This window comes from Carassius auratus, chromosome 46, assembly GCF_003368295.1.
Source record: "Carassius auratus strain Wakin chromosome 46, ASM336829v1, whole genome shotgun sequence".
NCBI classification, from domain to species: Eukaryota; Metazoa; Chordata; class Actinopteri; order Cypriniformes; family Cyprinidae; genus Carassius; species Carassius auratus.
Window position 1 is genome coordinate 2,270,954 of NC_039288.1, and position 17,648 is coordinate 2,288,601.

At 36.5% G+C, this 17,648-nt stretch overlaps 1 protein-coding gene across 2 annotated transcripts in view; it reads right to left on the reverse strand.

Annotated features, from left to right (window-relative positions):
* Positions 1–17,648, reverse strand: part of LOC113063851 (calcium/calmodulin-dependent protein kinase type II subunit alpha) — a 47,792-nt gene that overhangs the window by 15,474 nt on the left and 14,670 nt on the right. For both annotated transcript variants that reach the window (XM_026234244.1, XM_026234245.1), the window contains exons 5-13: positions 17,238–17,303; positions 16,743–16,815; positions 15,567–15,669; positions 7,168–7,251; positions 4,817–4,911; positions 4,598–4,720; positions 3,847–3,930; positions 2,966–3,008; positions 56–96 (exon numbers count right to left, since the gene is read on the reverse strand). In XM_026234244.1, coding sequence (XP_026090029.1) covers positions 56–96; positions 2,966–3,008; positions 3,847–3,930; positions 4,598–4,720; positions 4,817–4,911; positions 7,168–7,251; positions 15,567–15,669; positions 16,743–16,815; positions 17,238–17,303 — 712 coding nt within the window. The remainder of the gene's footprint in view (positions 1–55; positions 97–2,965; positions 3,009–3,846; positions 3,931–4,597; positions 4,721–4,816; positions 4,912–7,167; positions 7,252–15,566; positions 15,670–16,742; positions 16,816–17,237; positions 17,304–17,648) is intronic.

Genomic DNA, 17,648 nt, shown 5'->3' on the forward strand with positions numbered 1-17,648 from the left:
AAAATCATTATTTGTATCAATTATCTAAACAGTGAATATCTGATTTCCATCCTACCTTCACACCATCTGTCTTCTTGCTGACCCCACTCTTTCCTCCTGAATGAGAGATGAAGAAAAAGAGTGAAATTGCTATAAGAAAGGGCACAAAAGCCCAGAAAAGCACAGTGAGGGGCATAGCACAGCTCAGCTCTCCAGATGGATTTTGGCTCTGGAGGATCTTTTGACTTTCTAAAATAGGTCCTGGGAGTTTCCAGCATACATAATCACATACTCCCACACTCCGGGAACGCTTCACTCTTAAAAGCTTCTCTAAACCAACAAGCAGGAACAGGGAGAGAATATCAAATATTTAAAAATATGCGTCCCACTTTATATTAACTGGCCTTAACTATTATGTACTTATTGTGTTCATATTGTCTTGCAAAAAAAACACTTTTTCTGCTATTGAGGTGGGATAGGGGTAAGGTTAGGGACCGGTTTGGTGGTATGGGTAAGGTTAAGGGTGGGTTAAGGTGTGAGGGATGGGTTAACAGTGTAATTATAAATGTAATTACAGAAATTAATTACAGACGTACAAAGTACAATGTAAAAGCATGTAAATGTACACAATAGGGGCATTGCACCAACTTATTAATTTAAGTACATAGTAGTTAAAGCCACTTAATATAAAGTGTTTTAACGAAATGAAAAAAAAAAAAGCACACAAATATGATTTAGTCCAAAAATAAAAGACTCATGATAGCCAAAATAAGTTATTTTTTGACAATACATAAAAATAAAACACACAAAATAAAATAAAAAAAACCTATTACGGAATGAATATTTCCTTACTTTTGTTTATTTATTTTTTTACTTTGCTACTTCATGTGTGTAAAAAGTGCAGGCACTCTAAACAGTGTGAAGTCTTGATCTAAGTATTACACTTGACCTGTATCACAATTTAAACCTTCCAATAATAATGGACAGAGACAGCACTAAAACCTAAAAGTGCACTGTTGACTCAAGCCAGAATGTTTCCGCTGGACATTATCTTAGAGTAGTTAGTGGAGAGTTACCGCAGCGGGTAAAAATAGTCAGGATGTGATAAATGATCAAGAGTTTTTGGGAGTGATAGAATGGCCTGTGCAAAATCTACGGCTGCTACACTTGAACAGGTGGAGCAATCTATTTTAATCTGACCTTTTACAGACCCCCACCCACATGACATATACACAAGCAACCAAATTCTTAAAAAAGAAAATAGTTTCCAAATAGGCTCGGATTAAGGAATCATTGTTGTGAGTTTGTATCTTTGGGAAAGTTAATTTTCTAACTCTTTTTTTTTTGATGATGATGATTTTTAGTTGAAACCATGGTCCTTGATTATATATTGAGACCTTGTGACATGAAAGGATCTGCCTATGAGAAACTGAACATTATTTACAACAATCTTCCCTTTAAGACTCAAACAGACTGGTTCTTCAAACTGGTTCTAACCGATTCACTAGTCGATTTATGTAGGATAATTTCGCAATAACATCACATATACACAATTACATTATTAAAGCACTTAAAAATGATGGGAAACATGGACGTTTTACTTATGTAATGCATATTAAGTGAGTAAACTAATTTACATAAACCATGAGGAACCATACAAATGTTAATTTGGCCCCTTCTTTCAAGAGCTCGGTTCACACATGCTCAGTTCAGTGTCTTCTGGAGCAACTGGGGCGCTGAAAGAGTTCATTCATCATAGGATAATAATACAATTATGCTCAATTGTAAAAAAATGAGAATACAATTATATATGTATTTTTATTTTATTTTATTGTTAATATTGTTATTTTCATTATTAATAATTTAATAGTTATATTTAATTGATCAACTCATGTCCATTCTTGCTTATTATACAACTTATTATACAGCTCCATCTAGGATCTGTTGTGAGTTATAACTGTTGAACTGTCATATCACCACCAGAGGTCACCTGTATCAACTGTAAGCCCAGTCTAATAAAAAAAGCATATAAATAGAAAAAAAAAAAAAAAAAAAAAAACACAAGAAACCTTGTGGTACTGATACACAAAAATGGACTTTAGCATGCATATTATATGCAGGATTCGCGTGCATCTACCCCACAACCCTAATCCATCGCGTAGCATCAGCTTCTCATTCTTCTATATGTGAATATATAATATTCAAGTCAGCTGATTTGTTTTTGGTGTTCTGGCAGTCCAGGTTCCATGTTTTTCACACATTAGCCTTGGTTTCTGAGAAAAAATTTTTAACAATTGCAGCTCTTTCTTTTCTCTGTGGACAGTTGTTGTGGTCTTCACAGTGAATTTTGACGTTTGCAGTGTTATTTAGACACAATCCATCTTAGTGTTTGACGATCATTCAGTTCAGTTTTCGCCCTCTATTCTTCTTCGCTGTTGAAGTCTTGCAATGCTTTTTGTCTGCAGTCATAATCATCAAGATTGTTGTTCTTAACTCTAAACAACAGGGCTTTAAGGGTTAAAACTCTCGGTCTAAACAGGCTTTCATGATTTGTTCTGACAAAATTTGACAGGCCACTTGTACTAAACACAACATAAACTAATCTGTATAAAAGATAATAACAATGTTTGTTTTTTTAATCATAGCCTACAAATAATCTTAACCCCTAGAATAATGAATGTTCACATTATTTTGCCCAACTCTTCTTGGGCTAAATTTGGTAGGATGACATAGCCATGCCAATGATTTGAATTTGAATTTGATCAAATTTCCAAATGCTTGCAAATGCCAGACTCAAGCTTTAATCATCTTTCATTAGAGCGGTCAACGACAACTTTTCAGAAACTTCACGCCTCAAACACCATGAATCCAAACAGCTCCAGTGTAAAATAATCTGTGGGTCCTGATCAAGACATACTGTACTCGTGCAGATTTTCACATCGGGTTGAAAAAGATACAGCAGAAAATATAAATAGAATAGAGTTACCTGAGAAGTTTCTGGTGACCAGCATAGTAGTGAGAATAGCACCCTGAAAAATAAAAAATAAAACACGTAGAAGATGTTTTTAGCCAGTTTTTCTCAGTAACAATGGTGTATTGTTATGCAAAATACAGAATTTATGAACTGGCTCCCTTTTAGATTATTAGTTGGAATTTGAATTGAATTTGCTCCACAGGAAGTTTAAATGTAATGACAGGAAAAGGAATTAAACAACTGCAATTAAAAAAATTTAACACTGGTAATTCATTCAGGAAAATTATGTATTCTTTAACCTTGATCCATAAATGTTTTATTTCACTAATAAAACCAACCCGATCTCACAGCAAGTCGTACATTTTTCACAAGGTGGCTTATTCGTATGAATTCGTACGACCACACTCGTACAAATTCATACGATTGTTGCCAAATCGTACGTATTTTACGAGGTACACAATTCGTATTAATTTGTACGAATGACCTAAACCTAACCCCGCTCCTAAACCTAACTGTCACTGGGGTCATATAAAATCGTACGAATGAGGTCTTACAAATTAGTACGGATAAGCCACCTCGTAAAATACGTACAAATTAGTCGTGAGATAGCGTTGAATAAAACCAACACTCAAAGTTGGTCTTTTCTAGTTTAAAAGAAATAATACATTTTTATTTCTACTTCAAACACTCAAATTCAAAATGAGTTTTGTTTGCTACCTCAATTAAAATTCCGGAACTGAATTATAATTCAAAATGCATTCCTGTTTTCAGTTCAGAACGGTTTATAACTGTGATTGTTAAGGACTCCGAATAGCCTGATTTTCACCCATCATTTATAAAAAGTAAAGTGTGCAACACACATGAGAGCTTATCACAGCCTTATACAAACTTACCTTGAGCTTTCTTCTAGCATTGAACTTCTTCAAGCATTCAACAGTCTCCTGTCTGTGCATGCAGGATGCAACAGTGGAGCGATGCTAAAAGCAAACAGAGTTGAAACCAAATGTTATTTGGAGAATTTGGAGAATCTGCAGCCATTTCCGAAAACATCAAAAATCTTTATAATAAAAGAACATGGAATTAATAATCGAATAAACATTCCCTTTAGATCTTCCTTTCTGTCAAAATGCTAAAAAAAGGTCTGAAAATATTTACTTAAGTACATGGTTTATGAAACATGAAGTAAATTAATGTGTACAGAAAAGGCCTGTTCATACAAAGAATGAAATGATAAAGATAATTATAATGATAACTATATTAGCATCCAAGCCAATGCACGATAATGTTCTGTGTATTATAAGCGAGCTCTGCAGTTTTGTCGTTTGCTGCTTTAAATGTTTGAGCTCTATAAAAGCAGGATGGATTCTAATAGACTTTTACTGCTTTTAATGTTCATCGGATGGGAAAAATCATTTCGAATGTTATTGTTTCATTATCATTATAGCTGTGCTGTAAACTTTTTGCAATCTATTGTTCAGTTCCGTTCATAGTTAATCGATGATACCTGATTTCTTGCTCTGAACTTGATGTACTAATTCATTTGCTGTCTAAATTAACTGAATTCAAGGTCCTAAGACAAAACATGTATATATGTTCTAAAGTACCGATGGAAGGATAGAAATGACATTTCAGTTGTAAACTCACTGAGATCCATGGGTGCTTGAGTGCCTCCGCAGCAGTGATGCGTTTAGATGGGTTGATGGTCAGCATCTTATTAATCAGATCCTTCGCCTCAGGGGTGACTGTGTCCCACTCAGGTGAAGGAAACTAATGGGTGCAACATAGCGATCCAAGTGTGAATCAGAGATCTATCGGCACTTCTGGCATTATCATCAATATTATATGAAGGATGTTTAAACTAACATCATAGGCACCAGCTTTAATTTGCTGATAGAGTCTATGTTGGTCTTCATCCCAAAAAGGTGGGTATCCAACCAGCAGGATGTAGAGAATCACACCTAAAGGGGAATTGAGATGGATGGGTTAGGATTTTTTTTTTTTTTTTGTTTATTTACTTACGTGTACAATTGGATTTGTACAAATAAAGAAAGACGTTTTGAAAATGCATTCACAGGAAAGATTACAGAGTTGAAGGTTGGGCTACTTTCATAATGTTCCATGGCTGCTATAACATTTCTCTGTAAACAGAGATGAAAATAAAAATAGATCCTTTTTACTAATGTGTTTTGATCTTTAAAATAAAAGACATAAATGTATAAAAACTTTTATTTTATGGCCCTTTATTGCTGTGGTTCCCAACTTTTTTTTTTCTTTTTTTTTTCAGGCGACCCCCTATTTTAACATTCAAAATTGGTAACGACCCCAATAATAACAACAACAACAAATAAAACACATCAGTGGGGTATTCCAGAAAGCAGGTTATGTGACATACCCGGGTATGTTTAAGAGTAAGTATGCGGATAACCTCAAATTTCAGTTCCAAAAATGGAGGTAACTTTCAGGGTATGTTAGTTGTCATAGCAACTCACTCTCTGAACATAACCTGCTCCGGAGCAGCTTCTGTTACAGGGTTAGTTCACTTCAGCGAGCCTTCAGATAGCGCACAACATTATATAATATTACAATATGTAATATAGCCTATATATATATATATATATATATATATATATTATGATATGTTAATGTGTAAGTATGGAATAACATTTGTTTCAATAATAATGAACGAAACTTTATAAAACTGAATGTAACTTTTTCAGAAACTATCAAAAATATGCCATTACAAAAGAAGAAAAAAAACAATGAAAACGAAAAAAAAAAAAATGAACTCATACGCACAAATTGAAAAGTCTCTTCAAATATGCTTCATTCTTTGTTAATGTTATTCAAAGATTTGTTTTCGCTAATCGTGGATTCTGAATTAATTGCCACAGATTTCGCTTACGTTTTACAGTTTTTCGTTTGGTGTTTTGACACAAACCTCTCGTGGGGGCGGGCTTAACAGTGATCTCCTCTGATTGGATAGTGAGCTTTTGATGGACAGGTGCTCTCTGACCGGGCAGTACAGACGCCACTCAGTGCAAATATAGATCATTAGAATGCACACTAGCTTATTTTTCATCAAACGATTAAACTTTACAACAGTACTTAACAATTTGTTCAGATTTTTGCATTTTTCTGAACAAATACTGCAGACAGGCTAACTGAAAATGTAAATCCACTGTCTGCCAACAGGTGGCGCTTATGGAACAGCAGTAATAGAACCTTTTCCACACTAACCGCTATAAACTGCTGCACTTTTAAACACATATATATACAGAGGGAAGATGAAAAGGTAATGGCATCAAAACTTTTCTGAAGGCAGTTGGTTCCCTTCAGAGATACATTCATATAATTAATTCATACTTTAATTAATATAATTTCCCTCTGTAAAACCCGTCACTCCATTCCACCATAGTTTCACACAAAATACTTGCTTGAGACTGCTGCTAACTTTTTTTTCAAAATCTCAGTAATCTAATACAGTTTTAATGATAATTAAAACATTAAATGGTAATACTAACTTCTGGGAATTTTATCATGGTTTTTCTCAAACTGTTACAGTCTCATCCCTATTTGTAACCCTCAAACTACAGTGAGCTCAGTCAGTAGACTTTGGGTTGGAATTTAATTTTTTTCTGGGAGCTACAGTAGCAACCCTGCATTTAACATGTGCATTAATAGTGAGCTGGTCTGTCCTAACAGCTTCCAATCTGCTCTTCTAAATATATAATATGACTGCAGAGATTTGCTCCCATTTAGAGGATCAAGGCTCTAATGCTGGGTTTATGTGATTGACTTGATGATGGCAAAAAACAAAAGTGTTCCACACCAGACTCAGTAAACCATTTCTTAATGGATCTCACTTTGTGCACACGGCTGTTGTCATCCCAGAACAGAAAAGAAACGGCTCAAACTGTTGTCACAAATTGGGAAAATACTATTCTCTAAAATGTCACTGTATACTGTTGCTACACAAAATGAAAGAGTGGTGCTTTATGTTGAGTACAATAGCAATCACATTTCTGATGATAACTCATTTGTGTTATCTTTTCCGGAGCTATCTGGCATTTATGTGAATGCAACTACAGAATACGGGTAACCTCTGGTTGTATGAAAGAACAAAATCATAGCGTAACGGGGTTAAAGGCACAACTTAACACACATACAACACTGAAATGTATCAATGTTTGATGCAGAAATATGAAAAAACTAACCACATGCCCACAGGTCTACAGCTTTTCCATAGGGGTCTTTCCGTAAGACTTCAGGGGACAGGTAACCGGGAGTGCCAGCAAACCCTGATGTGAAGAAGAAGAAAGCATTCATAACATTTGTTTAAGCATGCATTTAGGAAACTGAAAATTAGCTACATGAAAAAAGAAAATGTAAAGAGATAATTACATTACATTTATGAGGGAATTTTTTTGGTATAATTTGGGCCACTTAATACCAAATGTGCATTGTTTAAATGCCACAGCCTGAGTATAGTTGCTGACCATGTCCATCCCTTTATGACTACAGTGTACCCATCTTGTGTTGGCTACTCCCAGCAGGATAATGCACCATGTCACAAAGCTCAAATCATCTCAGACTGGTTTCTTGAACATGACAGTGAGTTCACTTTACTCAAATGACCTCCACAGTCACCAGATCTCAGTCCAATAGAGCAGCTTTTGGGATGTGATGGAATGGGAGATTTGCATCATGGATGGACAAATCTACAGGAATTGTGCAATGTTATCATGTCAATATGGACCAACATCTATGTGGAATGTTTCCAGCACCTTGTTGAATCTACTGTGTGCCAGTTCTAAATTCAAAAGAAGGTCCAACCCGGTACAAGCACCTAATGTACCTAATACAGCGCCCAGTTAGTGTATCGTGATGAATGGGGTGGGGTGGGGCCGAAAGCCGTGGGAACTTTGTTTGAGCGAAGCCGGTGGAGTGATTGGAAATGAGCGACTCCTGCTGTCCTCACTGGTCTCGAGTCCCACGGAGGAGATCGGAAGGATACAAAGGAGGAGCGACGACAATGAAGGACGAGAGAGGACCAGGCCTGGGATTTGTTTTGTGTTTGTGAGCGACAGTCGTCCGCGAGGGGCTGTCACGCTGTTTGGGTTTATTTTGGTATTAAAGTCTTGATTTGAATGATCCACAGTCCCGCCTCCTTCTTCCTGTGATCAAGGAGTTTTTGACTTTATTACATGTGTAATCAGACAACACCAAACACTTTAATTTCTTTAAAATAATTGAGAATTGTATATAAATTGCATATATGCACTCTTCCAGCCAGGAAGCATACACAAACAACTGTCACACAAGCTGATCAGCTTGCTGATAAGGAAAACTCCTCTTGATAAAAAGGATCCTGGCCCCGAATTATGTAATGTTTTGCCTCACTTTCAGAAAAATGTTTCTGAGCCACATAAAATTAGTCATCTTATGTGCACAGACGTGGGCAGAGTAACCAAATACTGAACTCAATTACAAGTAGATACGGAAGTTCTAAGCGGCCATGCATTATAATTTTTTTTCTTCTTGTTTTCTCATTATAACGACTTCATTTTGTCGTTATCTCGACATAACGAAGGTCGTTTTCTCGTTATAACGACTTAATTTTCTTGTTATCTCGACATAACGAAGTTAGTTTTCTCATTATAACAACTTAATTTTCTCGTTTTCTCGACATAACGAAGTTCGTTTTCTCGTTATAACGACTTTTTTTTAATAAGTTTAAAAAAAAGTTTTCTCTAATAAGTTACAAAACTGCGCCAGCAGGTGGCACTATAGACCTGAATATAACTGATGGGGTGTTGTATACTATCCACTTTACTGTACTTCCTCATGATCGCTATAATTTGTGCAGTCTTGTTCATTGCTGACATTTAATTAATTCATAAATGTTAAATGCTTGAATCAATATGAATATTTTGTGTATTAAGTTCCTGCTAGATGCATGAGTTTCACCAACGCGTTCTGTGTCATAAAATAACTGCTTATTAAAACCAAGGTTGACGTCACTGTATTCTGTTTGTCTACAGTAGGACGGGATTTAACGATGTAGGCTGATGTGCTTCTTTTCCTTATTACTAATCTTTATTGTTAACCATATTGATGAGAAATCTGATGTATATGTATAATCCATAGGCTAATTTAATTCAGTTTTGTTCTGTAATGTTGTAATGGTTTTTTTCTACACACACACACACATACACTAGGCTACATGTACACATGAACGCTCTTTTCAAACAGAAGCTTGTAACACACATGATATCTGCCACATCATATAATGACTACTACAAATTACAAATTATATATAATTTTATTTCAAATAAAGGGAAAATTAAAAGTGAGTTTAATCCAAGCAGCTCTAATTTCGCGGTGTTGCCATTTAAACATGTTAATTACAAAAAAACAAAATGTTCTTTGTACTGTCTCCGGAAAAATCAACAGTGATTGATCAGCCTTTATTTATGTACAGTATTGTAGACGTTATTACCTAGGCGAAGCAAAATTTGCTGAAAGGCTACAGTAAGAGCATCTGCATGGTTGTCCATCAGATGCCTGTCAAAGTTGAGTTCGTTACTATAGCAACAGTAAAACTGTCATGTCGTTATAACGAGAAAACAAACTTTCGTTATGTCGAGATAACGAGAAAAATAAGTCGTTATAACGAGAAAACAAAAAGTAAAAAATTATAATGCATGGCCGCTTAGAACTTCCGTAAGTAGAAGTAAAAGTTATGATGATAATAATTACTTGAGTAACAGTAAAACACTATCAAATGAAGACTACTTAGGTAGTTCTGTAGAACTGATTCAGTTCAAGATCAAGTCGAGCTTTATTGTCATTGCGCTACATGTGTTGACATACAGTGGAATGAAATGGCGTGCCTCACAGAACCACAGTGCTACATAAATACAGACATACAACAATGACGTAAAACAGTATAAACCTATACACATCTAACCTACTGACAGATTTTGACTATAAATATACTACATATAAAGTTTGCCTATACATGAACAAAAATAATAATAATACAAACTATATGAATGCGTCACATAAATAATGTACCTATACACAACTAACCTACTGACAGATTTTGACTATAAATATACTATATATAAATGTTTGTCTATACATAAACTAAACAAATACAAACTATGCTTCACATAATACGGTACATGCGCAAAAAGAAACATTGTAAGTAAAGCAACTGGCTGGGGAACAGTGCAAGATGATTTGTAGTTCATGAGCATGAGAGTCTTTTTTATTTTTTTTGCAGCTGTGATCACTTTTCCTTTTCAACCAGCGAAGAAAATGTAGGTACTGTTGTGGCTTCTTGGAGAGTGACATAGTGTTGGTGGTCATGGTGAGATCCTATGTGATGTGCACCCCTAGGAACTTAATGCAGCTGACTCTCTTCACAGTCGAGTTGTCGATGGTCAAGAGTTTCTCCTGAAGTTCTTCATAACCTTCTTTGTTTTTCTCACATTGAGGGACAGGTTGTTAGTGTCACACCATTCAGCCACTTCCTCGCTGTAGTGCATTTCATCACTGTTGCTGATGAGACCGACCACAGTTGTGTCATCTGCAAACTTGATGATGTTGTTGGAGCTGCACTTGGCAGTGCAGTCATTGGTCAGCAGTGTCAAGATTGTCAGTAGTGTCGGGAGGGATGTTTCAATATCTCAGGCCTGTGGTGGGGGCTTGTAGTCAGTGATGGTCTGAATGGCTTGCCACAGGCTCCATGTGTTTCTGCTGTCTGTGAAGTGATTGTTGATTTTTTGAGCATATGACCGTTTAGCATTTTTGATGCCACAGGACAGATTGGCTCTTGCTGTTTTGAGGCCTGCTCTATCTCCTGATCTGAATTCTTCATCTCTGGTCTTTAGCAGCCCACGAACCTCATCTGACATCCACGGCTTCTGGTTTGCATGTGCGGTGACGGTCTTGGTGACTGTCACATCATCAATGCACATTTTGGAGCCTGTTTTCCAACAAAAAACGACCATATAGGTTGTTTGTGCAAGCACCTTATTACAACCTATATTTGCATTTTAAAGTTAAGCGCCTTTTAGCGGGCATAAAAATAATACCAATCAAAATACGTGTTTATTTAAATGCAGTGTGTGGACGTTTTACACCAATCTCACAGCATACACAGCACACATATTTTATAAGGTGGCCTATTCATTCGAATGACCATACCCAACCCCAGGCCTAAACCTACCCCTTACAGAAATCATGCAAAGTTATGATTTATGGAGCATATACATTTTATGAGCATGTGCATTCTCTGGGATCGAACATATGATTACATATAATTGTATAATGCAATGCTCTACGAAGGCCCTGTCCCAAATGGTGCACTTCATGTGGACTTTCTGTCTTGTGGACTTAAATTGCGAGTGCTCACCGAGACTACGAGTCAGTAGGCCGTCCCATTCAGCATTTTAATGCTCTGAAGTGTGCTCAGCAGTGCCCTCTTTGTACCCTTGAATCGGTCTTCCGCGAAGCCCGCATAAATGCATGCTACGCACACTTTAACTACCCAGGAATCCTTGCGAAATGCCAATCAGACAACAGATGGGAGGATTTCGCTCAAGAGCAATTGACGACTTGGCTGAGAAGAAAATATTTAAGTGTAGGTATCATTACGGTTTTTAATGACCTAGGTGTACATTTTACCAGTTGTTACCTACAGTTTATACAAACATTATGTTCATCGACAGGTGGTTGATATCTCAAACATAATAATAGCGCTTTGAATAATATGATCGCATTATGATTCATTATAAATAATTAATAAATAGAACCGAATGTCAGGGCTTTACTGAGTCATATGTAAACCTAGTATTTATATTTAAACCTGTAAAATTATCTGAAACTCACACACGTTTATTATGTGTTAAAATTTTAATCTTAGGTCAAATGGAACATTATGTATTATTAAAACTGTATACATTATTTAAGTAAGCATGTAAATATTGTCTAATGCCCAGGTGGCATAGGCAAAAACAACCAGACCAGACCGTTATTTCCGGCTTGCCGATCGAGTCTGTCCCAAAAATACCTCTCAATGCGCCCTCGTGGACTCGCACCAAGGGCCCTATAGGTCTGCACTACATGACATCATCCAAATGTGGACTCTGAGGAAGTCAACAAGTCTGGAGTGTGCCATTTGGGACAGAGACAAACGGAGCAACAGAAAACCCAAATACAGCACAAATAAAAGAGTACAAAACATTAATATGAAAAAGTATACACTCCGATGGGTGGTTTTTCAGGGATTTGGACAAACAACCTTTACCGGCCTATTGGTTGGAAGACAGGTTGACTTTTTGACATAAGCACTCACTGTTTCAGTGTACTCCTGCAGGTCTGTGTGGTTGTTGCAGGTGGCTGCCTTTTACACATGTTCCAGTCTATGCGTTGAAAGCAGTCCTGTAGTGTTGAAGAAGCATAATCTGGCCATATTGTGATGAGTATTGTGAACCGGTTTTCCGAAGCGAGTTTCAGAAGTAGTGTGTATGCTGGAATTAGCATAACAGAGATGTGATCTGAGTACCCAAGGTGGGGGTGGAGTACCGCCTTGTATGCATTCTTTTCTGTTGTGTAGGCAAAGTACAGTGTCTTTTTTCCCCTAGTTGCAAGTTCACATGTTGGTAGAACTTTGGCAGAACTGTCTTTAAGTTAGCAAGGTTGAAGTCACTGGCTTTTCTGAAAAACCGTCAGGATTATTTGTTGTTCGCTGATGGCACTGTACAGCTTGCATCCTTGGCGTTTGCACATGGGGTAATGTAAACTGTGGCAATAACAATGGCTGTGAACTCCCGTGGCAGATAGAACAGTCGACACTTTACAAACATGAGCTCCACCAGCGATGAACAGTGTTTTATCACTACCACAGCACTACTCTACACTACACTATTTGTTGACGTACACACACAAGCCACCCCCAGTGGCTGTCTTACCAGACAGTGCTGTATCTCTGTTCACTCAGTAGCAGGTTAAACCGTATCCGAGTCCAGGATATTGTCGTTCAGCCATGTTTCAGAAAACATACACAACAGTCCCTTGTCTCATGCTGTGTAGGCCGACTGAGTTGAATTAAAGGGGTGGTTGACAGTTTTTTTTTCTAGGCTTGATTGTGTTCATATGGTGCAGTCTAACATGTGTTCCTGCTTCCTTTTATGGAAGGAAAAACACATAATTTACCCATATTCCACACTGATCTGTCCCTTCTCTGACATAGGCCTTGATTATTTCCTGTTATTATGAAGCCCCTCCCTCAGAAATACATGATGGGCTGAGATTGGTCAGGTAGCTCAGTGTGTTGTGATTTGCTAAACCGCATCTATAGGACATCTGAACATCCCACCTCTCAAGTATAGAATGTCCTTTGGTTGTATTGTAAACAATGATATTCTCTATATTGCTTATTAATTGAGATGAGATGCAGAGAATATTAATGAAGAGGATTGCACAGAACCTGTGCAAGCACGGCTCTTAATGCTATGTTTGTTAGTGGTCGTCTCATACTTTTAGATACGCTGTTGTTTGAAAATGCTACTGCTTCTGTTAGCTTTTATTGTATGGTTTTATTCTAATTAAAGCTTTAATACAGCACAGCAACCGTATGCGCTTCCATGTATAATGTTTCTCATTGCTATGTGAAAATAAGTGTATAAAGGAACAGTTTGTTGGAGCTGATCTGACGATCTGAATGAGAGAGAGAGAGAGAGAGAGAGAGAGAGAAATGCAGAGCATGGTGACGCGAGGAACAGGATTGAGAACCCCTGATTTAGAACATTGGTTTTGAAACTTGTGAATCCATTAGAATCGTAGAAGACAGAATCTCGATTTATATATGAAAAGATTTTTACGTGCATCCCTATTTTTCTCTTTGTCTTCTCTAAAGCAGCACAACATGGCAAGGGCAGGGTTTATCTGGTTTCATGACGTAACGGACCTGGGAAGAAGCTCATTGTAGTCCCTTACCAGCTGTTTTTTTGTAGGCATTAAACTGCCAGAATTGTAAAAGGCGATACCTCCATTCGCATTGAACTTTCAGCGCTGCAACTTTGGAGATACTGTTTATGCCCAAACAGCAACATTACAAACTAACTAACATTTAAAAAATGAAATCGCAATCAATCACCCCTTTAAAGGAATAATTCACCCAAAAATGAAAATGTGTTGTTTATCAGCTTACCCCCAGGGCATCCAAGATGTAGGTGAATTTGTTTCTTTAGTAGAGCACAAATCAAGATTTTTAAGTCAAACTGTTGTAGTTTATTACTCTTATACTGTAAGTGGATGGGAATCACTGCTAAAACATACACTAAAATAAAAATATAAAAACAAAAACATACACAAACAAAACCAAATTAAACCCTCAAAACACTTGCTTTAAGGCGGATCAGCAAGAAGAAGAAGATGCCTCACGCGCAGGCTGTGTTTTGAGGAGCTGCTCATACAGTTCAGGTATTGCAGTGCTTCAGAGGTAAAACAACTATTTAAATACTTTTCTGTTTCTTGCACAGGCCGATTGTTTTGTGTCTTTAGCCATTAATGTCTGTCACGAACAGCAGGGTTTAATTTGGTTTTGTTTGTGTATGTATGGTTTTTTTTTCTATTATTGTATGTTTTAGCCATGATTCCCATTTACCTCCATTATAAGACTGACAGACTGCAATGGTTTGAGTTAAAAATCTTTGTTTGTGTTCTACTGAACAGATAAACATAAAATTTTCATTTTTGAGTGAGCTATCCCTTTGAGTCGAGTTTATTTTCCAAAGAGCGAACATTTGACAGCATGAGTGATGGAATCGCTGGTCTAGTGGGGTTACCCCTTAGCCTAGCTCATATGTGAACTTATTCAGAAATGAACCTATTCAGAACATGAAAGTTAATATATTGCTTGAGGGATGTTTTTTGCCCATTATGTGTGAAAGTGTGTGAGGCATGTTGAAACCCACTGAAATCTGAACTAGATGGCCCAATGGTATGTACAACAAAATACATCCAGAGGGGCAGAGCTTAAGTTCACATACCCTATCTGTTGATACAGCACTGAATTGACTAATATGGAAGAGAACATAAATTCATATGTTGTGTGTGTGCATGTGTGTGTGTGTGTGTGTGTGTGTGTGTGTTTGTTTGACAAATGCATAAAGATTAAAATCAGAACCAAAACAAATATTAAAATATTAAGAATCAACAGCACTGCATTTAATATACTAAATATTGTAATACTTTAGTTTAGGAATCAAGTTGATTATTAGCATGCATATTACTAGCATATTGGCTGTTCATTAGTACTTATAATGCACATATTAATGTCTTAATCTGCATGACCATAAGGGCGATCCCTTAATCCTACCTCATACCTAAACTTAACAACTTCCTTACTAACTATTAATAAGCAGCAAATTAGGAGTTTATTGAGCCAAAAGTTATTAGTTAGTAAATAGGACTAATAATTTTGTTTCCCAAACTAAAGTGTTACCCTTAATATTATGTGAAAATATATTTGGACTGTAAATCTACGATTTGTGCAATTCTATATCAATGATAGTTGGTGGTATAATAAATGGGTCATTACCAAACCAAGCCTGTTGTTCCCCTTCAACCTCAATGGCAAGCCCAAAGTCTGCTAACTTTACAGCTGCACCTTTGGACTTTGAAGCCAGAAGCAGGTTTTCTGGCTAGAAACATGGAAGCAAACGGGACAAAAAAGGAAAAAAGATGCATGGATAAAATGTTAATGATCATTTTGTTGTTGTTTTTTACCCATCATATTACAACACAAATATTGTCCTGTCCATGTCAGATATGGGGTGCCCCAAGGCTCGGTTTTAGGACCTGTTGTATTCTTTTTATTTATGCTGTAATTTGAGACAATAATTAAAAAAAAATTACGCATAATGATCATGTTTTGTTTAATCCCTTTTTGACCATTTGGCTAAATGAGTAGAAGACAATATTTTTGGTTGAAATCTATGTGTTTACAACGGTGTTACTGAGAGTTTTGGGTCTCTCCAGTGGCAATAAGCACTCCAGTGTTAACATTTTTTCAAAATATCAAAACTGAAATCTGTCCTTCCTGGACAGACTGGCCAAAATGCTTCTGTTGAGGCTTTTAAGAAATTCCACAAAAGCCACATGTGTTGCCCTTTCTTAACACTAACTATTATCTCTTCTCATTTGAGAAGAACACATCAAAGATGTGCATATGAGAAACTCATTATCATTTTCTTGCAAGATTACGCAAGTTTGTTCATTTTTTTATTGCAAATTTAATTGTATAAGTATTACAAATGCATTGTATTGAATTTTATTACATAAGTAATTGGTTTTTTACCACTTTTCAGAAATATAGTCTTTGCTACAGAGACCACCAATCTGCTGTATTGATTCTACATTTTATATTCAGAGTTCAAATGTTTTCGAATTACTTTTGCATCTATTCTCGTTTCCTGGAATTTGTTCTACAGTGTTTTGAGTGGCTGGATTTGGCATAAGTTGTATCGCAAAAAATAATACTCTACACCAAAACTCCGCCACTTGTGGGCTCTCATTGTGTAGCTCTCTTCCAGTTTGAATGTGGTAAACTGTTAATAAGGACACTAAAAAATGCTGCTCACACAGTACATGTAAAAAATAACAGTCTGGTGCACTTCTCCCTACGGCAAGCTGGATGCATTTACAATAATTGGACATTTCAGCATTGCATTATATATAGAGAGACAGAGATTTAACAACAATTATAATGAAATACCTTTAAGTCTCTGTGCACGACGCCCATCTGATGGCAATGAAGTACTGCCTCCAAAATCTGCTGGATGCAATGGCTTCATGGGAAGAAAAGCAAACAAACAAACAAACAAAAAACAAACTTTTACTCAAATACATTGGAATATACTGTCCAGTGTCCACACAATTTCAACACATGACACAGGATTTAAACACATTTTAACGTCAGTTGTAAGCATTCCATTTTTTTTTCCTTTGCTTGCTGTAGAATAATAATAATATTAATAAAAACTATTATCTGCATCACTAAAGTGAATGTTAAGCAGTCTGATTAAAATTAAAAATGAAAGTTTTGCCTAGTTTTGGCAAATTTGTGAGTTATCTGGCTCTTGTCAAAGCATAGAGACTTAACTTTGGACTATTTAATTTAGTGTGCTTTTATGTATTTGCATATTGTCTATTAATTGTGTGATGCTTGTATACATACAGTCCATTTGTGTTGTGCTGATAGCCCACCTACCTGGCATCTGCTTCGCTGTAATATTCCCTGGCAACAATGTCTTCAAACAGCTCACCACCTGTTACTCTGAACCACACGAATAAGCAAGAATGAGCAAGTAATGGCACTAATTAAAGTATTAATTGACTTGAGACAGCAGTCTATTTATGGGAGTTTCTTCAACTGTAGGCACTTCCGTTTCTGTGAACTTTTCACTTTCCCTCTCAGTAGTTGTCTGTCCCCTAACAATTTCCAACAGTACATAGCAAGAGTGTTTTCTGTGAGGAGGCAAGGGAGGCAGTGCCTCCCAAAAACAATTGATAGTACAGAAATAAATAAAACAGAAGCAGAATTACTTACAATTATTATTGCTACTTTCGACAAATAAGTGGCAATATAACTAAATCATGAGACTTGTTAATGCATTAATGT